The sequence below is a fragment of the Rhipicephalus microplus genome, chromosome 7 (genome assembly GCF_043290135.1).
Source record: "Rhipicephalus microplus isolate Deutch F79 chromosome 7, USDA_Rmic, whole genome shotgun sequence".
Lineage (NCBI taxonomy): Eukaryota > Metazoa > Arthropoda > Arachnida > Ixodida > Ixodidae > Rhipicephalus > Rhipicephalus microplus.
In genome coordinates this window covers 20902867-20927487 of record NC_134706.1, presented here as the reverse complement: position 1 = coordinate 20927487, position 24621 = coordinate 20902867, and the positions used below count along the sequence as shown (strand labels likewise).

The following is a 24621-nucleotide window of genomic DNA, read 5'->3' as shown; positions in this document are numbered from 1 at the left end:
ACCATGAGTTATGAGTTTTATATCAGGGTAACAGTTACGGCCACCAGAGATCCTGTATTGTGACCTGCAGAGACGTTGCGATTGCTTAGTTCCCCATTTCAGTCCTCTATCACGGGCGCTCTTAGCCACTTCATGAATGACTGAATCAAATGTTTCCTTCAAGTTGTCATTCCTCTCTCCTGTTACCCTAAAGAGATCCAGTACACGCTTCATGTTATGGTGACATCGGTTGGAACGCAGCATTGCCTGATTCCTTTGATTACATTGCGGAAACACACATTACAGATGCACTGGTCTGACTCGGCGAATGACAATCATGCGTTTTTCAGCTCAGTAATACGCCTACCTCGAAGCTTTTAATGCGTACCTCAGAGGACAATAGACAATTTCAAGATTGCAGGCGTTGTGCCCCCCAAAAGCTGCCGGTCACCTCATTTACCACCTCGTGACGTTGAAACTGAAAGAACGTCTTCACGTATTTTGAAGCGTACCAAAGTCTTTTATTAGTTTCTCAGATAGAAATGACGTGCTTAATGTTCAAGGCAATCTCTTGTAGTTTTTATGTCGGTCGAAAAAGCATTTATTTGAATATATTTTGCCAAAGGACGGAAGGTAAGTGTGCGAAATCAGCGGAATATTTTCTAACGTTCTTCTTGCCCTCCTATGCTATTCAGGCGTATCGGTGGACGAAACCGGAAGTCATCAGGGTCTGTGTTTGTAAACAGTGAAAGGGTCTATAATGGGCAATTATTACCGAAAGTGCTCATTTTCCACAATGACGTCGGTACATTCGTCCACTTACCGTTTGGCTCAAAGAAAAAGAGAGAGAGAGAGAGAAAGAAAGACTCTAGAGAGATGGCTACTATTCTCGCTCTGCGACTGAAATCGAGTGCCACAATGCGTGGGACCTGCCGGAATATTCTTCGCGACGATGAGCACCAAGGCAAACGTTAAGGCATGTAGCATCCAAAAGAACTTCACATTTGCACTGTTTCAATAAAGAATTAGGCGCAATCTACCTGAGAAGGCTATACCGGGTGCTTTCGCAGTCATTATAGCTTCTTTTATATCAAAATTGCGGGACAGGGACGCTTCTGAGCTTTTCGTGCTGGTATTCTAAGTTGAAGCGGAAATTCTTTGCCGCAATTAAAATACCAATGATAAGACTATTTGAAGATAATTACTTATTTATCATTTTATCACTGCTTCAACGGATCTAAGAAAAATACGTATGAAGGGCTCTTTTTTTTGTTACCCACAGAAATATTTTGAAGTAACACGCAAGAAAACCAAGAAAAGTGAAGGACTTGTTATTTGAAGTAATTCTGACGCCATTGTGAAGATAAGAAACCGGACGAAAAAATTCCTTGTCACTCAAAGACACCAAACCTACAACCTTCGAAAACCGTGATCGTTGCTCTAACAACTAGGCTACAGCGGTGCTTATCCCCCCGTTTAATTTAAGAAGTATATCTGAGCATTTAAACTCGAGAGTATTTGTCCGCCCAGCTTGTATCCATCGTGGCGAATGGGGAACTTTTTCCATCCTTCTGACTTCATGAAGCACGTTTTTTGGCAGCTCACTAATAGTCTCTCGAAAGCTGCCTGGAGGCCAAAATGATAACCTCCTTAAGAGTGATCCTAAGAATAGGAATATTGAAGGCTCCCTAAAAGATGATAGTCTTTCTTGGGAACCTTCGACGCAAAAAATTTGGTCTGTCTGTACATTTGCCTCTTTGTCCACTCTTAACGGCATCCAAATGGCCGACCCCATCCGCAGCGCCCACCAATGTTGCTCAAGGCGCAGCAGCGTTCGTACTTGTGCGATTGTCAATCAAAAATAAATTTTTGCGCATGTCTGGGGAACCATAACAACACGTATATATTCTGCATGGGTATCTTTTACTAGAAAAGGCATACGTAAGTATTCTTGAGGACCGTAGCGCTTATCATGATGCGCTGACCATGCAACGCTTGCGCGAACGGGGAGTGTTTCCAACGCTTTGCTAAGACGAGATGGTGGTGGCACCCACCCGTCGCCTTGCGTTCCACACCTTATCACCTCTGAGATGGGTGCGCACACCAGTCTCAGAGCCACGCTATTTGTTTTCTAAGAAAACTGCCAGATAGCGCTCGTGTCTCACGTGTGACGTGACTTGATGCGTTCGTTCGCCTCCACTTCACGCTCGAGGCACTCTAACGCAGCGCCTCCAGAATACCACCCACCGATTCTCTGGCACAGAACGCCAAATAAATGTCTTGTTCACTCTCTCCACACGCAAGACTATCGTCTTTCGACGACATTTGCAGAAGCATGCAGATATTGGGCCAATTTTTTTTAGTAAACATAACTCGAAATACAGTTCACAGACAAAAACTGGAGGATAGGTTATTTGTAATAATTGTGATGTGAAAAAAATTGAATCAGGCATGCAGAAGCAGCATTGGTATAAAAAATTAGCAAGCATTTTAAAATTTATGAACGTATATACATCTCATTACTTTAATGCTACGTGTCCAGCTCATCTGTTTTTTTGTTTTTGTGTGTGTGTGTGTGTTATCTCGTAAAGAGGCGTGAAAAACTGTTTCGCCGGTCTGCAAGAAATTCGCCAGAGATTGTGCCTGAGATTTTACTTCATGGACAAGTTAGAGGTCGATTGTGATTAATTCTTGCCCCCACTGCTTAGCGGAAAACTAACATCACAATAATCTAAGGCCGCCCGCAGGTGCAAGTCTGATGGCTTGCCACTTTCGACGAAATCGTACCCGCCCCCCCCCCCCCACACACACAAACACGCATCCTACCTTTTCAACAAAAGTGGTATCGTTGTCGTACGAAAACATGCGGCCGTCCGACCGGCTGTAATATAACGTGCCACGAACTCCCGTCTTGTAGTTGAGGATGCCCCTGAAGTCTGGATTTTCACATACCTATTCAAACAGAGTAAAAAAACAAGAAACGTCGCGCACTGGGAGAAGAGTGCAGAAGTAGAGCTCTGCTAACGGAAATAAGATGCGTGACGCACAACTAGCATCAACGGAGCTATTTATTTTCAAAATGAAAGTGTTTCACGCTGTGTTCATCGTGCCTCCGTGACATACTTCCGTCACGGATATGACGTAAGATGTTCACTAATAGATTGCAAAGCTCAGTGGTGCGTACTGTTGTCCATGGCTAAGGCATCGTCCTGTTACGCAAAAAGCGTATTGTACAGGCGCAAATAATGGTGAATGGGTGTGTGCGTGTGTGAGTGTACGTGTCAAGTTTTCGCGCTCTAATTAACTTTTCGAAATGCTCTACCAACTAGCCCAACAACAAGTTCTCTAAGAAGCACGGGAAATGCTTTCCGAAATGAAGCGCCTGCATGGCACACAGCACAGTAACATTCGCAAAACGTGATCGCAGCGTTCTATTGCGCAGTTTAGCGAGTTTGTGAGGGGGTAAAAAAAGCCGGAGCTTGTTCACTCTCCCTTTAATCGACTGCTGTTTAGTTTGAAGCACCCCAGTTTTCCTAGGCTTTTAGCTGATCTATACTAACACAAACATAGCGATGAAACAAAATATGGGTTGCGTTTCCTCTCTATAGCTTTGTCAATGTATTGCTTTCGTACTGCATAAATTTAAATAGATAAAATTTATTTTTCAGCATAGGTATTACGATATGAATAATATTCATATGGTCTCATAACCAAGGCAACATAGTTATGCGCGAGGAAAATTTTGCTGAAAACTAGAATTAATTATTGATTTTGATGGTTATACCGAGTAGTTCAACAGAGTCGCCATGCAGACAAGCCGCATATGCTCTGCGCCATAAGACCATCTTGTACAGGAGCAGGAATTTCGAAGGCTACACAACAAAATACCAGAACATCCGCGCTGGAACCTCAACGGCGTTACTCTTGGTCTAATATGTAAGAGGGGAGAGGAGTGGGCGGACTCGATTCTCGATTATAACGACCGCATTTGATTTCAGGTTGAAGAGAAATATATCTCACGCACTTTTACTCAGCAGCACATTAAAAAATTACGAGCGCCCACAAATCGAAGCCGCCGCTCCAGAATGCTTTATACTCATATCGAGGTTTAGGCGTGGCCCGAGGAAAGTTCAAAGTACTTCTCGAAGAACCAACTCACTTCAGTGTAGCTTCCAAAGGACTCCGCGCTTGGGTCGTGCACACATTCGGACAAGAAGTCGGCTGGTTGTCCCGGTTTGAGGACACTCCATCGGCCTTTCATGGTGACCGAGAGTGCCCAGGACGCTACCACGCCTTGTATTGTGAGCTTCCTAAGGGTGTCTGCCGCTTTGTGCTGCACGGGGTTAATACGTGACGTCATTTGACCAAAGGTGTATGTAGTCATCATCGTCGTCATCATCATTATCGTCATCATCATCATCATCGTCATCAACAACAACAACAACAACAACAAGAAGAACAACAACAACCATCGCAGCAGCAGCAGCAGCAGCAGCAGTCTGACAACGCCCACTGCAAGGCAAAGGCCTCTCCCTTGTTCGTGTAATCAACTAAGTCATGTGCTTGCTGTCGTCCCGTTATCCTCGCAAACCTCTCAATCTCGTCTACCCACCTTACTTTGCTCCACCCCTCTACGAGTTTGCCTTCTCCTGGAATCGAGTCAGTTAGTCTTAATGACCAGCGGTTATCCTGCCGATGCACTACGAGATTGGCCCATGTGCATTTCTTGTTTTTGATTTCAAGTGTAACATCCTTAAGCCCCGTTTGTCTGCCGACTCATTCTGCTCACTCCCTGTCTCGTAAGTTTGTGTGCATCATTTTCCTTTTCCTTACTCGCTGCACCATCCACAATTCAAATTGAGGCCTCTTTGTGGGCCTCCAAGTTGATGCCCTGTAGTTAAGTACTGGTACGATGCAGCTGTTATACACGGTGTCCCACATAACTTGAGCCAACAATTTGAAAGGCAGTTAGGAGGTGAATTGAACCAAGCGAATACTCCTTGAACTAGCCTGTAGGTACTCAGGCTATTTTTTGTTTCTCCCCAAAATAAATATTTATTAATTCTTAATAACATATTTTTTAATTATAGGCTGGAAACCCAAAATATTAACTCTGAGAAGAAGAGCACTTTCAGAAACCACCAACTGAATTGTTTCCTGTACGATACGTCTAGCGGTGTTATTTTTTTTTTTGCGTTTTAGCAGCACTATATATAGCAGTGCACTCAAGGTCAGTTTCACGGCTTTATTTTCCAATTCCGCGGTTCTTTACAACGTGTAAAAAATAACAGCGCGAGATGTATCATACAGAAAACAATTTAGTCAGTGGTTTCTCAAAGTGATTTACATCTCAGTGTTCACATTTTGGGTTTCCAGGCCATATTTAAAAATACTTAATTATGAATAATGCATATTAAGTATGGGGAGAAATATAGAATAGCCTCACTACCTACAGGCTAGTGCGTGTAGTACGCGTTTCGTTGAATTCGCCACTAAAGTGTCTTTCACTTTCCAATTCGTGGCTCAAGTTATGTGGGACGCCCTGTATACTTTCCTCTGAGAAAGAGTGGTAGACTACCTTTCAAGATTAGAGAATGTTTGCCGAATGTGCACCACCCCATTCTTATTTTTCAAGGTAGTTCTAACTCATAGTTTGCCTCCAGTGTTACTATCTGTCCTAAGTAGACCCATACATAAATTACCACTTACATACCTAGAGTAATGGGCAACAATCTCGACGGAAAACAGTGCTTTGCGGTAAGTGCACTGTGTGGTAAAAAAGTTGTATGTAATGTCAACTTAAGTTAGTTTAAAACTTCCATCTGAGGTACAATGTTGGGATATAAGAGCAGGAGGTCCCTAAGTTTTGGGAGGAACTGAGAGTAGGACCTTGTAAGTTTATACCTACGAAGTAACTAGAAAATGCGTCAAGAACACGTGATCATTCCAGTGACAATGAGTATATTTGATTAACAGTACCAAACAAAAGTAGATTTTTAACGGTAATAGTCACTATAGAACCAAGATTGATTCAATTTTCACACTTATTTCTGTTTTGCTATGTATAACCGCTTATTCGTGTGGGAACAACGGGGTTAGCGTTTTATTGCGCTTACTTTGCCTTAGCGCCGATACCCTCGGACACTATGTATACTGGTTGTCTGAAATAAATATGAAAAATTAGGGAATATGAAAAAATATTTAAAAATAATGAAGTACCAGTGATAAAACGTGGCGATACTAATGGCAATACTGATGAATATCTCGATATGAAAAATTAACACTTTTTAACAGTTTATACAAAATGTTGTTGATTTGATGGACTCCATCTTGGACAAAAACTTTCTTGCTGAAAAAAGTGAAAATGTGGATGTTCTGCTATATTCGTAAGACTAAATGCAATGAACAGACAACAGCTGTGTTTGTAAATGAGATGGGGCTTCGATCCTGGGCGGACGCCGAAATCATTGCAGTCTTCCACCTTTTCTTGCGTCTACTGCGAACAGTCTACATTCTGTATTCATGCAATATGTCAAAGTGTATGTCTCCACATGCACGCTCGCAAACACAAACACACACAGACACACGTGCGTGCGCGCAAACACATACAAAAAGTGACCAGAGTTTTTAGTGGCACTTTCATGGCAGCAAAAAACAATACGTGCTAAGAGAATGTTTTTTTAAAAGAAATTTTGCCTGTTAGCTGGCTTTCATCTCACCAAATCGTATATTCAACAGCGCTTCATAGGAATTACGATTCGTCGCAGTACATTGAAATTCTGATTTTCTTACCATGTCGTTCTTGTAACTGCTGTTGGAGAAGATCGATATCGGCCTCTGGAGCATCGTTGGCGGCACCACCCGGCAGTCCTCAAAAGTGTTGTCACCCTCCGCGTAGTGACTCAGCATGACCACGACGTCCGGGGTGAAGATTTTCCTGCGTGTGAAGGAAATGGTAGTCGAAAAGACATGAGGAAATAAGAAGACGACGTTGTAGCTCTTATACATTTCGCGTGTTCACCCTTCAAGAGTTTCTATAGTGAAGAGCTCGACGAAATCCCATCTTCTCGGGGATAGTCATAGAGCTAAAAAACGAAAATGCCGACCAAGGTAAAATACACAAAAATACAAAAAATAAATATACACAGGGCTCAAAAACAAGCAAAGAACAAGTGAATAAGTTTCCCGTGTGGGGAGCCGGAACATCTTTTAAATTTTTGTGTATTTTAGTTTGGTTATTGTTCTTCTTTTGCAGTACCTTCAAGAGTTTCTTTGGTTATTTAATTGATTTTACATATGTGCATTTTGAATACACTGCAATCAAGTAAATGGTAACAGGCCATTGCAAATATTAAAGATGACGGACGGACAGACGGGTGGATAGATAGATAGATAGATAGATAGATAGATAGATAGATAGATAGATAGATAGATAGATAGATAGATAGATAGATAGATAGATAGATAGATAGATAGATAGATAGATAGATAGATAGATAGATAGATAGATAGATAGATAGATAGATAGATAGATAGATAGATAGATAGATAGATAGATAGATAGATAGATAGATAGATAGATAGATAGATAGATAGATAGATAGATAGATAGATAGATAGATAGATAGATAGATAGATAGATAGATAGATAGCGAAAATTCAACACAGGTGATACTATAGGTTTAAGCAATAGAGGATCGTTTCAAAAACTGCATACATGCCATATTTTTACTTTTCAGGTACACTACCTTTCTCAAACCACGTGGCAATCACTGAAGTCTCATGTCTTTGCTTGTCTTCAGTGACCTTTTTTGCAATCGTTATCAATAAACACTTCTATAAAAACATTCCTTCAAAATGCTAATTAGAGCGCAAGAAAGACATTGAGTGCTGTACGTGTGTGTGCCCTAACTAGTTTTTATCATGATAGTTATCATATGAACACTCTCGGCTGGATTGTGCCTGCCAGCGTGGCTGTGGCCATCGCCTTCAGTATATGTATATACAAAAACACAAGAAAGAAAAAAATTAAGAAAAAGACCTCGGCGCGCGGAATCGAACTTGGGGGCGTCTGACACGGGAGTGCTAGGCGGTAATCACTGAGCCCCGGAGAACCGCGTTCTTCAACGGTCCAAATGCAAGCTATTTATATCTACCACGTACCGCTGGTGACGGGCGTTCCGGGGGGAGGGGGGGACTATCATGTTTTCAGCATTACCAGCAAGATCGTGCATTGAATGCGTAGCCACATCGTCACGACATGGTGGCGCATGCTTTTAACTTCCACGCGTACTTTGCCTCGCGGAGAGGAGGCGGTGGACGTAAAGTCCCTGGAATCTCAGTCACACGCCCTTATATCGTTGTGGGTAGAGGATTGTACGTCTTGGCTGGCCTTTGGCTTTCACGCAAATGATTTTGTTGCAGTTAACGAGCGAGCAAAAGTCACTGCAATCGTTGCACATTCTCCGTTTGCGAAAAGTGCGGGATTTTCGCGCACAGTGACGTAATAAGTGAGACGCTTACTCGTGTTCATCTACACCTGTGAATACGTCTCATGCGTTATTTGGGCGTGAAAAACGTGGGGCGTGTTTGGATCTGCTTGCCATTCTGCGCGTGACTTTCCAATTTGTTGCCATCACGTACATTGCTTCGCCTTTGTGGCAAAGCTGCAACGTTCTTAAAGCACTTGCTCCCGCTTACAAATACGATGAAAAATTATGTTCACGGGCAATTTTTTGGTAACATTGACAATTGTGTTTATCGCCGTCTCTCAAACTTTCGTACTTCAGCTCAAGTCGAGTCGCTTACAACCTGAGAGTAAGCACCACATGCGCCCACCAAACTGCGACACGCCTGCCATCCTTTTCTTCAAGAGAATAGGGCTAGGCAGTTCGCGTTCACCCTTTACGTACTCTTATTTTGCACCCAATCTAAATAGCGCGCATACTAAGAATTAAAAATTCGGCGTAACTGGTTACATCATATGTTTCTGTACGATAAAATGACCTACATGAAATATGCCGAAGGTGTACGATGTCTCAAAAATAAACAAACGCAGTTGGGTGGCACCTTTATGCAAGTTTTCTTGCAGTGGGACACCAGGGGCAGTGGGCGCACATAACTTTTATTCTTAAGTTTTAGCCAACCATCGCCAGTTACCTGTTTTCCTTTTTATGGACTGTTTCTGCGAATTGGTCAGAACTCTTCACATCTTCATGATTTTGGTACTTTAAAATGAATCCAGTATATCACGAAACTTACAAAAATGCACCAACGTAGATTTTGTCGGAGTTTGGGCTTGTCGGAGAACTGGCAAAAATTGTCAAACATCGTCTGTGAATTGTTCGTTTACTTATCGTAAGGTCGTGGAGCACCTGTAAAAAATTATATTCATTGCTGTAATAGATGCACCAAAAATTACCACTAATTAACAAGAAATGGGAAGGTTTCTTTGATGCAGACATAATCATCATTATCATCACCATCATCAGCTTGTCTTTGCTCACTGCCGGACAAAGACCTGACCTGCTTTCTGCCAGTCAATTCGATCCTGTTCTTGCTTCTGCCACTTCATCCCAGCAAACTTCCTAATTTCATCTCCCCGCCTAAATTTCTCTGTCCGCTTGACCCATTAACCTTCTCTTACAATTCATTGATTGATAGATATGTGCAGTTTAATGTCCCGAAACCACCATATGATTATAAGAGACGCCATAGTGGAGGGCTCAAGAAATTTAGACCACCTGGGTTTCTTTAACATCTCTTAAAATCCCTTCAGTTAGCCTTAATGATCAGCGGTTGTCTTGCCTCCGCGCTACGTGCCCTGTCTATGAAAATTTCTTCTTCGTGATTTCGACTATGATGGCTTAAGACCCGTTTGTCCCCTGATACACTCTGCTTTCTACTTGCCCCTTTCGACTACACCTACCAGTTTCCTTTCCTCAAAACGTTAACTTTACATTATTTAACGCTAGAACATGATTTAGTGAGACAAGCCTAGCATTTTCCTTTCCTCAAAACGTTAACTTTACATGTTTAACGCTAGAACCTGATTTAGTGGGGCAAGCCTAGCTGAGCCATTCGAAGAACTACACGGTGTTAGATGGATCGTAATAGGGTTCGGCAAATTAAGGAGGATGAATGCGGCCAGACAGTATACCGAATTGTTGGAACGCATGCTACAAATTTTTACTGAATTAACGACACAACTTTTTTTTCTAACACGACAGGCGAAGTACTCTTTCCATAAATTGGCCCCCACAAACACAGAAGAGGTCCCTCAGGCTCAGTAAAATTATATTTTATTGATATGTGGAGTTTAAGGTCCCAAAACCACCATATGATTACGAGAGACGCCGTAGTGGAGGGCTCCAGAAATTTTGACCACCTGGGGTTGTTTAACGTGCGCCCTAATCTGAGTACGCGGGCGTACAACATTTCCGCCTCCATCGAAAATCCAGCCGCTGCAGCTGGGATTGGATCCCACAACCTGCGGGTAGGCAGCCATGTACCTTAGCCACAAGACCACCGCGGCGGGGCTCTCTAAGAAAATAGTTTCCTCTCAGGGCTCAATAGGACTCAGACTGAAGAAATGTTTTGCTAATTGGACTCACCTGAGCTCAAACTCGACAAGATGCTACTCAGTCTCACCAAATGTTTTTCTAACCGGGCTCACCCAAACTCGAATTCACCAAAATATTACCTACCCGAACTCACTCACACCCGCAATCAGCTAGATCTGAGTCTCAGTTTCTCGATTTACCTACGTACTCTTGTACAGTGCACTTTAACTTGAGTTTTGGTAAACGAACCAGTCACTTCAAGTATGATAAGGTGGCATTACAATAAACATTCATTTTTTTTAATTTGCATGCATTTTCAGCTGGTAAGCTGAAGACTTGAAAAGAACGATATGCTTTTGGGCACACTCACCTTTAGAATCTCCAACATTTCTTCTACGGATGATTTATCTACGCTATTCGTCGGAACGTCCAGTATGCCAAAGTTACATATATGTCTGTCAAGAAAGTATTTAACCACCACAGCGACAGTTCCGTTGGTTGTGGTAAGCTCGGACATCACGTTTTGTCTGTACCTGCGGGTACATACAAGGATTGTCATGTTAAGAGCACTTCTGAATGCCGCTATGCTAGTGTCCTTGTAGTACTTTCGTAAATCCAACTATGCCTCTGCTACTGACCTTAATTTAGTTCAGTGCATTATCCGTGTGAAGATTATCGCAGTGTCATTCACAGTGGCGACTGCATAACTTGGTGTGTTTCTTCCTACAACTGCTAAAAAAATGTTGACTTCCCCGAGAACAATAATTGGCCAATGAAGTTTTTCTAACGCGCTAACATGGGAAAAATGGACAGAACACACAGACAGACCATGCGGAATCTCTTAGCATGCGGATGAAGATTTCCAAATAAAAGGCGAAACATTGCGTCAGCTAAAAATGCGTAGACACCACAACATGACTAATCAAGCAGTGGCAGGACGCTCTGCCAAAGTACGAGAGACTGTGAGATTCGTGCTGTTAGCCGTAAGTTACGACAATGTCTTTGTTCTCAATATCAATAAACTATGTGATCAGGGGCCCTCAGAAAAGTTCCAGGATTTTTACTTGAACAGGTAGCAAAAATGCGATTGAGGATTGCCGCAGCAGTTAGAATTCTGCTGAGTGATTTTCAGAGCGAGAACGAAGCGTTCCTTGGAGTTTAATGATTTTTATACTAGTAGAGTCATTTTCATAATTTCGGCAGGGCATAACAGCCTGTGATATCATTTTAAAAGGAAAGCTGAGGAATAGTTTAACACTGCAGGAGCACGCGCTCCTACTTAAATACATAAGATGCGCAACAAATTCAAGGAGGATATTTTTTGCAGCTGTTGGTGAAGTTATAAATCCTACGCTAAACGCAGCTCGATTGATTGATTGATAGGTGGGATTTAACGTACTAAAACCACCATATGATTATGAGAGACGCCGTAGTGGAGGGCTCCGGAAATTTTGACCACCTGGGGTTTCTTAACTTTACCCAAATGTTTACCGCCTCCATCTTTACCGCCTCCATCGGAAATGCCACCGCCGCCACAGCCGGGATTCCATCCCCCGACCGGCGGATCAGCAGCCGAGTACCTTAGACACTGGACCACCGCGGCGGGGCTAGACGCGGCCCGGCTGCTGTGAAACCTGAGGAAGTGTAGGACACGGGAGCCCAGCGTCTGCCGCTTCTGAGTTCGCACTACTCCACTTAACGAAACACGGGTATGTAGTTTGAGTGTTTGGAGTATACTTGTATGATTTCCCGGCAGGAGTAGACTCTTCTTAAACAGATTCGTAAAATCCATCTACGATTGCACGTGACTCCTTTCTGCATTTTGTCTCCTTCCTTTTTATTATGGCAGCTGAGATATATGTCGTATACAGTGAGTTGCGCCAGGTTGTTTCCTCTTTCAGTTGTAGCGAACACACCCAACAAGCGCTGGAGGCAGGTGCAATCGCGTGCTTTATAGGAAATGATGCCTTCTCCTGGGTTGTGTAGGAAAAAGTCACGTGTGTCCAAAGTGTTTTTAGTGACTTATAATGTTAGTTATAGGGCTACTTCTTGGTTCTCTCTGTTAATTACATCATTTTATACGTTTCGTATAGTTCAACCCGGATTTCAACATTTAAAGGCCTGATTTAAGCAAGTAGTTACTACTACATTTTAAGCGTGATCTCGCCACATGATATCTATTTCACGAAGGGGTTTCAGTGCGGTCGTGTTGGTCTGTTAACCTATGCGTTTTGCCGCGTGGGAAAAAGGGTTCTCGGACATTAGGTGCCGGCCGACAAGCCGCCTCGCGTAGGTCGAGCTCTTCGCGCACTACTTGGGGAATCATGGACGCCAGATCCGATGGGGTTGGATGCACGTCGACACTGGCGACTTAGTGATGTTGGGCCGAACTTTGGTGTATTTCACCGCGCTTTCAGCGCCTAAAATGTACGCCAGTGCTTCATAACGTCACTTACGCGCTCCAAACTTTCTTTTGCGATGAGGAATCGGTGAACGTCCTCCACGATCCCCTTTGGAAGATGACCAACCTTGTTCTCTTCTGTCAACCAGGGGTCCAGTGTCCTGCACAACTTGAGCACCTCCTCGATATAAGTCGTGCATATTTCCCCGGGGACTTGCGATCGTTGCATGAGAGTTTGCTCGGCACGCTTCTTCTTCGCTGCGGGATTTCCGAAGCAAAACTTGGTTTCATCGACGAACTTCCGCCACGTCATCAGGCTTTCTTCGTGGTTTTCAAACCATACAGATGCTGTTCCTTTGAGGAAGAGTCCCACGTTATTGAGCTGGCCGGTGGCATCACAGGCATTAAACCGACTCGCCCGTTGGTAGGAGCTGAGCCACGAGTCGACATCTTCTCCAGCTTGTCCAGCGAAGGACGGAGGCTGGATGCACGGCTGCTGCGGAACGGGGGAAGCAGGTTGCTCGTTATCATTGTTGTCGTGAGACGCCATCGCAAGTGGCAGACCAGCAAGTCGTCGGCTTCGGCGGAAGCTCCGCGTATCGCACATCAGCGTTCGATGAGTCGCCGTCCGTCAGGTGCGCCATTATTATACGCAGCACCTCCACCAAAATTGTTACGATGGGGCGTGTTTATTGAAGAACGAATGGCGAAGGGTAGCATGCCGCCGACACCGAGCTGCTTCCAAACAGACCACTTCGTTCTCCTCTTCCTCCCTTCACACGTTGCTGCTTCAGCGTAACAATATTTACCAACTAAACGAACAACGTTACGGTAGACGCGTATGAGTGAAAACAGTGGGGTTCGTGCATGCGGTGTTTCATGGCAATATTAGTTCACACCGCAGCATGAAAAAAAAAACTAACAGCCCAATATGATGACGCCCACATGATCAAGGTGATAGTCTACAGATGAGCAAGAATACTGGCCCTAAAGCGCTATTCGCAATTCATGCTAGCGCCAAAATTGAGGCACCGATTGAAGAAAAATTACTTACTTGTACGCGAATGAAATGCCCAACTTGGTTTTGGTCATTTGCGAGCCGCCGTTCAGGAAGATGTTCAAACTGGCATCCATGCCGTGCGGGTCAAATGGCGCGGGCCCTTTCTTGTAGACTGAATCATAGATTAGGTAATCGCAGACGCCATCCCCAGGCATTATTTGTGGATCCGTGAGTTTGGTGCCGATTGTGCAGAGCAGTCCTACCCAGATGTCTTCTGCGTAAGTTTGCAGTCAGATAAAGTGTAAGGAAAAAAAGTCCTCAGTTCCTCCGTAGGAACTCAATTCCATTACTTCAGTCACAGACAGAATATAACAAGGGGTATATTTAGAAGCAAATATCGCTAGTTTAGTCCCTTGTAGTGGTCAATGAAAACAATAGCTAGTACTGATATGCCTCAAATAGGGTGATTCTTTTGCCGCATTAGTTGACCGAGTACTTAATGGCTCAAAGTATACTTGGTTTAGGGTGGAAACTTGAGTGCCTGCATAGTCTTTTCATTTTCGACGAGTTGTTTGCAAGGCATTCTATGAAAAACGAGCCAACTGTAAAGCACCGATAATTTTCTAAATAATCAGACGAGTTTTTACTGAAATTCTTCGTGATGATGCTGTAACGATGACGTCACATCAGGAAGGCACCATACAAAGCTGTCGTGAAGTCAAGGGGGAACGAAATTTTTGTGGATCTGATGTGATTATGACGTCACATAATAACGTTATAGTTTCACATCTCTGGGTGCTATGTGCGGAAGCACGGGATGGGCACAATGCTTGCAATGACATTATTATCGAAGGCAGTCGGCTTTTGCTTTCTATTCGTCTAATGGTGAATGCATAGAGCAGCTGACTCTCCAATTCAACAAATCGTTTCGGGGTACAATGTACCACCGTGCAAAACTTACCTTACAGAGAGTACTCCATCGGCCAAAGGATAGCCTTTAATATGGTTGGACTTTCTTTAGCCCTCTTTCGTTCATTGAAAATCGCCCACTCTATAATTGTATAGTCTACAAATTGGTAATGGGAGCAAGCATGGGCTACAACCTAATCGCAAGTAGACAGTTCTGATGAGCCTATTTCACCACTCCGGTTGACAAAGAAGGTTGGGGGCAGCACTTCTTTCTTTTACTTTGTATTCTTGATAATCTAGCGCGGTTGTTTGTATCTATCTTTTATTTGCAGTAGATGCTTGACTAAAGCTTTATAATAGAATACATCTTGATACGAACTGGCTAGCGTGATTCTGTGAAATTCTAGGTGCCTGAATGTAACGTTTCAAAAAGGCGAATATGCAGTTCGCAGGCTACATTCTCATCTTTTAAATGATGGTTATTTAGGCAAATGCGATGTGTGTTGCACTATTCCGAAGTTCTTCGAGGAATTTCCGTGCGTAAAACCGCAAACAAAGCAAATGATTGTAAGATAATAATTTTCTGAAAGCAAGTTATTATTAACTATAAACACATTAAGTACTAGTAACACATTTACCACGTAATGGTAGAAACACGTGTCTCACAGAGAGCTTGGCAAAATGGCAAGTGGGCCATTGAATATAGCACTACGCAGTTGCTAAAATTCACTGAGTCGACTTAACGCTGGAGGCTGAGCAACCAAAGTGCCTTTATTAATAATTTCATTCTGAACGATACTCTGATAGCAGGTACACGGACCTTTAGCCATCAATTCGATGTATATTTCGTTGTGTTTTCTGAATGTTTTTTTTTTCTTGCAGGCCATCATGTCTGGACTAAATTGTCTCAATCACATAAAATGTTCTGGATGTACAATGAGTTTCGTACATTTTGTACTGAACTTTATGAATAAATATGAATGTGTTTTCGATGTGCATGTTTCGTAAAGACTATTGACAAATGTTTTCAAATATACTATTATTGTAGATATTTATATAATGTTCAAAAGTCTTTAGAGCATAGGTTTTGAGCATAGAGACACATTCGCCATCGGCATTTCCGCGACTCGATTGTTCTACAATATGCGGATTCAAGGAGGTATTTTGAGGACAAACGTGTAAACTTTTCAAACGGCCCTTAGTGTCCCAGTATTGTGTCTTCTGAGAACGCATTTCACGTTTTCGAAAAGGAAACTGCCGCTTCTCGCTAACCTGGGGCTGTCAAAGGGTTGGGTAATTATCTCGTAGTTGTTTATTGTCATATGGTGAGGTGTTGTTCTGCGAACACAGAAGTCTAGGTCTAATCGTACCGTTGTCCACTCATTAGCGGCATTGCGCAAGTGCTGCTTAGAAACTTGAGAGGGATCAACTAAAACTCCATTTCACCTCAACAAACACTCGCGAGTGCCTGGCAGATGGCGCGTTTTAAAGAACGCATTTCTCTCCACAACGCGTGCTCCTAGCGACGCCTGTGGTGTATAATCGCGTCAGAAAAAAAAGGCGCCCTCAAAACCCTTTATATTGATACGCAACAGCCGGCACAGCCTGTCTGCAAGAAAGAGAAAGACGGCGTTGGTGGCTGGTTGTTGATGAACTGTCGCCATCTTGTTCGCCGAGCACAGTGCATCGTATTTAATTTATTAAATAAGTTACCTGTAACATTATTGATGGAGGTGGACGGCTCCCGTACCTCGATGGAGACACACAGCGATTGAAACACCGGGGATTCTTCGGCTACTTCAACTGCCAGTGCCTCATCACCACCAGTCTCTCGATCCGAGTCGACAACCTACGTCACCCTGCCACCCCTGCGGGATCCTGTAACTTTCTCCGTTGACGGCACCATCGACGTTGACTCCTGGCTGCACCGGTACGAGCGAGTCAGTGCTACCCACCGCTGGGATCTCATGCTCATGCTCGCAAATGTTGTGTTCTACCTCGACGGCACGCCGTAGACATGGTTCGAAACCAACGGAGCCGAAATCACAAGCTGGGATCTTTGCAAATCAAAGATCCATGATCTTTTCGGCGATTCATCTGGTCGTCAGCTCGCTGCCAAGAAGACTATCGCCACTCGCGCCCAGACGTCTACTGAATCGTACGTCTCATACAATCTTGACGTCTTGGCGCTTTGTACCAAGGTCGACCAGCGCATGTCAGAAGAAGAAAAAGTTAATCACGTCCTCAAAGGGATTGCTGACGATGCCTTCAACCTGCTGGTTTTTAATAATGTCACGAGCACCGACACGATCCTGACAGATGTCCGCCGTCTAGAACAGGCTAAAGCCCGCCGCGTCATCCACGGCATCACGCGCCTGCCGAACATAGCTGCTACTTCCTCTTGTGATGACTCCGTCCGCCCAGTTCTCCGATGTGACAACCTCACCCGCATCATTCGTCGTGAGGTCGAGGCAGCCCAACCAGTAGCTACTCCATTTCCAACGCCTGATCCTTCACCGACCACTATCTCACTGATACAAGCCGTCGTTCGTCAAGAATTATCGAACGTCGGCCTACACCCCATTCAACCAGTCTACTCTGCCGAGCCTTTTTATCGTCGTCCCTCCGCTCCTCGATTTGGTTCTAACTACTCTCGACAGCGCAGTTTGTCCGAATGGCGTACACTGGACGACAAGCCCATATGCTTCAACTGCCGACGTGTCGGTCATATTGCTCGCCACTGCCGCAATCACTGGGCTCCGCTGGCACGCTATGGGCCGCCTACTCAGGCCACTTCTGACCACCAGTCGTCCTCAACATTTGATTTTGATTTCCCTATGCCGACCACATCCGCTGATTCTGCCACACCTCTGACGAGACCTCGCTACGCCCGCTCACCATCCCCTGCTCGCCGTCAATCTCGTTCGCCCCCACAACACCGTCCGGCCTCTCCGACCTATTCGCAGCGCCCCCGACCGGAACACGAGGCAGTGCAGCTTCTGGAAGTGAAGCGGCATTGACGACGACCTCTGCAAGAAATCCTCGTGTAACATTACCGACCACCCGGAATCTGTTGAACGTTACTTTAGACAATGTACCTGTGCGCGCGTTGATCGATACCGGCGCGCATGTGCCCATAATGAGGGCTGCTCTTCGTCACCGCCTAAAGAAAGTTGTCAGACCCGCCTTGAACCGAGCCGTTCGACTCACCGACGGGAGAACTGCCGCGATTATTGGCATGTGCTCTGCCCGTGTGACTATCGCCGATAGAAGCACTGCTGTTCTTTTCACCGTTATAGAAAATTGCCCTAATGAAGTGATTCTAAGCATGGATTTTCTAACCGCTCACTCGGCCCTTATAGATTGTTCAGCCGGCTGTCTTGACCTTAAAATGCCTGTACTTTCTGATCTGACCAACCCACCCTAAAGTCGCCTTTGCTGCATTGATTTCGCACGCCTTCCGCCTAACTGTGTCACACATATCGACCTCTTCTCTACACCATCTGTACCTGATGGCGATTACATGGTGGCACAAATCCATGCCGTGATGCTTATGCATGGCGTCGCTGTTCCACACACCATTTTGACAATTGTGAAAACCGTACAAGCCTTCCTATTGTCAATTTTGCCCTCACTGCCCAAATTCTTCCACAAGGTATCTCCCTGGCCGAAATTACTGCTCTACAAGACCATACGGTTGAACCATTCAGAGTGGATGATTCCTGCACCTCAGACCATGAACCAACTCTATCACGTTCATTGGGCACCGACGTTGACCACATGGTACCATCAGACCTCACTCCTGATCAAGCGGAAGCCCTTCATCACGTCCTGGAGTCCTATAGTGACATTTTCGACTTCGCCAGCACGGCTTTAAGCCAAACGAGTGTTGTTACTTATCGCATCAACACTGGTGACGCGAGTCCCATTCACCGACGTCCATACCGTGTTTCCGCGTCCGAGCGCACAGTCATACAACAGGAAGTCGAAAAGATGCTTGCAAAAGACATAATCGAACCCTCTTGTAGCCCCTGGACTTCTCCGGTCGTCCTGATCAGAAAGAAGGATGGAACATGGCGCTTTTGTGTAGATTATAGGCATCTCAACAAAATTACGAAGAAAGTTGTTTATCCGTTGCCTAGAATCGACGATGCCTTAGACTGCCTTTACGGTGCTACGTATTTTTCCACTATCGACCTTCGATATGGCTATGGGCAGATCGCTGTGGATGAGATGGACCGTGAGAAGACCGCATTCGTCACTCCTGATGGGCTTTATCACTTCAAAGTTATGCCCTTTGGTCTCTGTAATGCGCCGGCCACATTCGAAAGAATGATGAACTCACTTCTCCAAGGGTTTAATTGGTCAACCTGCTTATGTTATTTTGACGACGTTATCGTTTTCTCGCCCACATTCGACTACCATCTCAAGCGTTTATAGGCGATTCTTGAAGTTTTTCGTCGAGCCGGACTTCAACTGGACTCGTCGAAACGCCACTTTGCTCGTCGTCAAATAACCGTTCTCGGCCACATTGTCGGTGCCGCAGGAGTCCGCCAAGATCCCGAGAAAATTCGCGCCGTCACAGACCTTCCTGTTCCGAAATCAACAAAGGACGTTCGCAGTTTTGTGGGCTTGTGCTCCTACTTTCGACGGTTTGTTAAGGACTTCGTCATCATTGAACGCCCACTCACAAACCTCCTGAAGAAGGACACCCCGTTTTTCTGGGGCGCTGATCAAGCCTCATCTTTTTCCCAGCTCACGACGCTCCTTACAACATCGCCGATTTTAGCCCATTTCGATCCATCAGCTCCAACCGAGGTTCGCACTGACGCTAGTGGGCATGGCATCGGGACAATGCTAATGCAACATCAACCCGGACATGACCGTGTTATAGCATATGCAAGCCGCCTGCTATCTACAGCTGAGCGCAACTATTCAATCACGGAACGTGAGTGTCTCGCTCTTGTGTGGGCAGTAGCCAAGTTTCGCCCATACTTATACGGGCGTCCATTCCGGGTAGTCACCGACCACCACGCGCTTTGCTGGCTGGCCTCACTCAAGGATCCCACAGGACGCCTCGCTCGTTGGTCCCTACGATTACAAGGATACACGTTCACCGTAACTTACAAAACAGGGCGGTCACATCAAGATGCTGATTGTTCATCACGCTACCCTGTGGAAGAGGCTGCCGATACTGACACCTTTCCAGACCTTCTGTCCGTGACGCAGCTACTCAACCCTGGCCACGAACAACGCCAGGATGCTTCCCTGCAAACCATCATTGACAAGCTTGAGTCAATGCCTCGCGACGCATCTCTACAAATGTTCCTGGTAAAAGACGGCATCCTGTATCGCCGTAACCTCGATCCATATGGCCATGACTTGCTCCCCGTCATAGCAGCACACCTTCGTGCGACTGTTCTCAACCAAGTTCATGACGCTCTTTTGGCGGGCCACTTGGGCGTCTCTCGCACATACGACCGTGTACGTCGTCGTTTCTTTTGGCCTGGTCTTGGCCGCTCTGTTCAACGCTACGTCGCGTCGCCACTTGTGGGCCCTGCCAGCGCCGCAAAAAGCCATCTTCCCTACCTGCTGGATTCCTTCAGCCGATCGACATTCCCATTGAACCTTTTTTTCGAGTTGGCCTCAACCTGCTTGGCCTATTCCCGATCTCCAGCTCAGGCAACAAATGGATCGCTGTCGCCACTGACTATGCGACACGGTACGCTATCGCACGAGCACTTCCGACGAGTGGCGCAACCGATGTGGCGGACTTTCTGGTATATGATATTATTTTAGTACATGGAGCTCCAGGCCAACTTCTCACCGACCGAGACCGGACCTTCCTATCAGCTGTCGTTGATGAAATCCTGCGCTCTTGCTCTGCCAAGCACAAGTTTGCCCCTTCGTACCATCCGCAAACGAACGGTCTTACGGAGCGCCTCAACCACACCATAACCGACATGCTTTCTAAATACGTAGCGGCCGACCACCAGGACTGCGACGTTCATTTGCCATTTGTGACGTTCGCATATAATTCGTCACGTCACGACACTGCCGGCTATTCACCATTCTATCTTCTATACGGCCGAGAACCCGCCCTACCATTTCACACCTTGCTGCCCTCGGTCACTGAGTATGCCGGCGAAGCCATCGCGCGAGCCGACCACGCACGCCAACTCGCCCGCAGCCGCCTGCAGGCTTCACAGGAGCACCAAAGACAGCTCTGCGATTCCCATCATCGAAACGTGCACTTTTCACCGGGTTCCCTTGTCCTTCTCTGGTCCCCCACTTGGCGTGTAGGGCTTTCTGAAAAACTGCTGTCACGCTACACTGGACCATACCGCGTCGTTCGCCAGGTGACTGACGTTACATGCGAGATCGTTCCAGCCGATTTTACGTCATCATCGTCACCTTCGAGTGACATCGTGCACATAGCTCGACTCAAGCCTTATCACCCTCCTTCTACCGCATCCGAGTAGCTTAAGCACCGAGGCGGTGCTTCTACCGCCGGGGGGTTATGATACGATACAGCTGGCACAGCCTGTCTGCAAGAAAAAGAAAGACGACGTTGGTGGCTGGTTGTTGATGAACTGTCGCCATCTTGTTCGCCGAGCACGGTGCATCGTATTTAATTTATTAAATAAGTTACCCGTAACAATACATTTACCGTATATATAGAATTTGGCACAATATAGGACGTGAAACAAAGCAGCTGTAGTAAATCTGATGAAATGTATATTATATCAACCAGAAGAGTAGGCACATTTTTTTCAATAAAGGGGATTGATGCATTTACCTTATGGTCATGCCTTAGTTTTGTGCGTTTGTTTGAAAATAAACATGCAAAATTGAAAAATCTAAAGAAGTTTATCAACTCCTACGTCCCCCTTGCCCTTTATCCTGACTGCATCAGTAATTTGAAGTGATGCAGTACTCACAACAACACCCAAATATCGCCGGAGTATATATACTGAGCCTTCAGCCCGCGCGTCTCGCGGGGAAAACTTGAAACAAATAAACAATTTTCAATGTACAATGTACAATGTACATTGTACAATGTACTCACTCTTGGGTGTTTCTGTGGACGGTAGAGGGGTCGTGGTTTCGACGCTAGTCGCCGCTTTAGACGTAGATGGCTCTGTGGTTGTGCGTACAGTACTCGTCTTCGTCGTAGAAGTTGTCGTCGTAGTCGAAGTAGTCGTCGTGGTCGAAGTAGTCGTAGTAGTCGAAGTAATCGTAGTAGTCGAAGTAGTCGTGGTCGCTTCTGTAGTAGACGTGGTCGTCGGTAGCGTCTGCGTAGTCGCGGCTGTTGTCGACGAAACTGCGCGCCTCCTAGTTGTAATCGGTGCCACCCGAGTCCTGACTGCAGGAACAATCGCAGTTAGCTCACTGTCATCTTCCAGGTCCAGGTCAGTGACCGCAGGAGGCTCCTCTGCCTCGTCCACCTCGTCCATGATGCCGGTATCTGGGAAAGGAACTTTTTATAACTCTCACTTTTTCACATTCGATAAACAGAGTGCCACGGCTTATAATAGCTATTAAAGCGCGTAATCCTTCTTCGAAGGCCTAGAGTTGCACTTATAAACTGAAACGATGTTTCAGGAGCACGCATTGAAGCAATATTTTATTAAGTGAATACAACCTTTTCTCGTTATTTCATTGGTGAGATAGAATATCTTTTGAATCTTTATGACTACGAAACAAAAAATCACATTGTGACAACATTTATACGTTCACAACTGTCATTGTAACCACAGGCGTAAAGGGAAAACATTCGATACTTTATAAAACGCGGAAAGTAGCATCCACGATGTTGGCGGCTTCAACATGATATGCGAACATAATGCTGACACCATGGCCTTACGATATGACATCATCGCGGTATCACATACTGTAAGATCATGAAGGCGTCAGCACGGCGTCATAACGACGCCAAGTTACTTGACAGCACCTGATGGAATATTCACATGAAATCGTCACATAGTCTGAGGTACGTGAGCTGATCACTAAGGCAGTGCTAATTAGTTGACACACGGAAAGCTTGCAGGGGAACGTAAGGTGGAGAGGAAGCTTTCAGAAAGGGTTGGGAAGGGAAGAGGCTAAAAAAGCATTCCTAAGGCATGACTGTAAATGAACGAGAACTTTGGCGTTTAAGTTAGGCTCAGGAGATCCGTGAGCGACACTGCGAGATTATGAGCCACGACCTCACCTGTGCACAGACTCTGAGACTAAATGGTAAGCCGAGTCAATGACTGGCGTAATGATGAAGGTTTCTCGCAGTACTTCTTTCCTTTTTTTTCTCTTTTTTCATCATCGGCTTCAGTCAAGATTATAGACCTGTTTCGGTTGTTGCATGCGTACTTGCCGTACTCGTGAGGATTTCCTGTCAAGTGCTTTTCTTTCTACCTTGTGTGCTCATATATTTCCACATTATGTTGTACCAACTGGCCCAGCATTCCACATTATCGTTGCGGGAAGTTTTATTGGCAAAAGTCTCACACATTTACCATGGACGTGCATAACGATTTCTGAAAAAATGGTCAACATTCAACAGAGTGCACCTGACACTCCATTTCTTACGACAAAAAAAAAGATGATCTCCGCCATAAAATGAAGAATGAAAATCAAGAGATGCGTGTTCCTCACAGCAGCCAGAAACTGGCTTTGAATGCAGCTTCACGAGTCTGTGGTCCCCATTATCGCCAAAAGAGGCTCTTAACCATAACCCTGCGTGATAAAGAAAAAAGTGAAAAGTCCAACAGGTCGAAGGTCAAGGGTGCAACTTGTGCAGGATTTAGACAAAGTCGCCACCCACCCCCCTAGCTCACCTTGTTAACGGGCCTATGGTTTATACGATCTTCAATCTACAAGGAATCCAATGAAACTACCACCGCACTTTTATTGGCCGTTAACCGAGAATATCTTCGAAAAAAAAACTGAACAGATGCCGTAAGCCACGAACTGCTCATACACTAATTTATACATCTGACATAGGCGCTTTTCTTTTTTGGTCTTTATCGCTAATACGTAGAACACATGAAGAGAAAGTTTCTTACCACTTAACGTCCACACCGCCACTGCCATTGCCAGGGCGACGAATCCGAAGAAGACGGTGGTACAAATCACGACTGTTGCGAGCCTAATACGGTGACGGCTGTGCAGGATAATATACAGTGTAACATGTGTCTACTTAAGAACTTGTACCCCATATTCATTTCTTCTACTACTTAACATTATAAATTAATACACGTATGTCACTATCGCAGCCATAAGGTTACCGTAATCCCATGAAATGTTTTTTTATAAGCCGTCTTTAGTTCGCATCAAAATTTATTGTGCCTGGTTTTGCATAACAATGCAAATTTAGTTCAAATAAGAACGACGAAGCAACCCTCAGACGAAAAAAAAAACGTAGCGGTAAACTAAACATCTTCACGGCGGTAGTAACATACGAAAAGGTTTCAAGTGTGGATATTCACATGCCTTCAGAACTTGCTTTGTGACTTCTGGAAAATGAACAATCTACCATACTTGTGCACAAAAGTTAAGGCTTTTGGGTTCAGAATTGTGAATTGTTTTAGAATATTCGGCGCTGTGAGGGAAAACATGGGAATCACCTCTGCCTGATTTTCACTTTACCCCATGCACCTAGAGTAAATATATAATACCCCTTTTTAGTCTTTCGCACTGATTACTTAAAATTGTCCAACAATTGCCTATCTCAAACGAAATTGTTTTATTTATTAGCGAATGCTAAAATCCACGCC

At 44.9% G+C, this 24621-nt stretch overlaps 1 protein-coding gene across 1 annotated transcript in view; it reads right to left on the bottom strand.

Annotated features, from left to right (window-relative positions):
• The window catches only part of LOC142767195 (uncharacterized), a 31528-nt gene extending 9230 nt beyond the window's left edge, over positions 1–22298 (bottom strand). The window contains exons 1-7 of the mRNA XM_075868422.1: positions 21921–22298; positions 13997–14216; positions 10912–11074; positions 9241–9353; positions 6772–6916; positions 4139–4312; positions 2806–2931 (exon numbers count right to left, since the gene is read on the bottom strand). Of these exons, the coding sequence (XP_075724537.1) occupies positions 2806–2931; positions 4139–4312; positions 6772–6916; positions 9241–9353; positions 10912–11074; positions 13997–14157 (882 nt within the window). The 5' untranslated portion in view covers positions 14158–14216; positions 21921–22298. The remainder of the gene's footprint in view (positions 1–2805; positions 2932–4138; positions 4313–6771; positions 6917–9240; positions 9354–10911; positions 11075–13996; positions 14217–21920) is intronic.
• Between the last annotated feature and the right edge of the window lie 2323 nt (positions 22299–24621).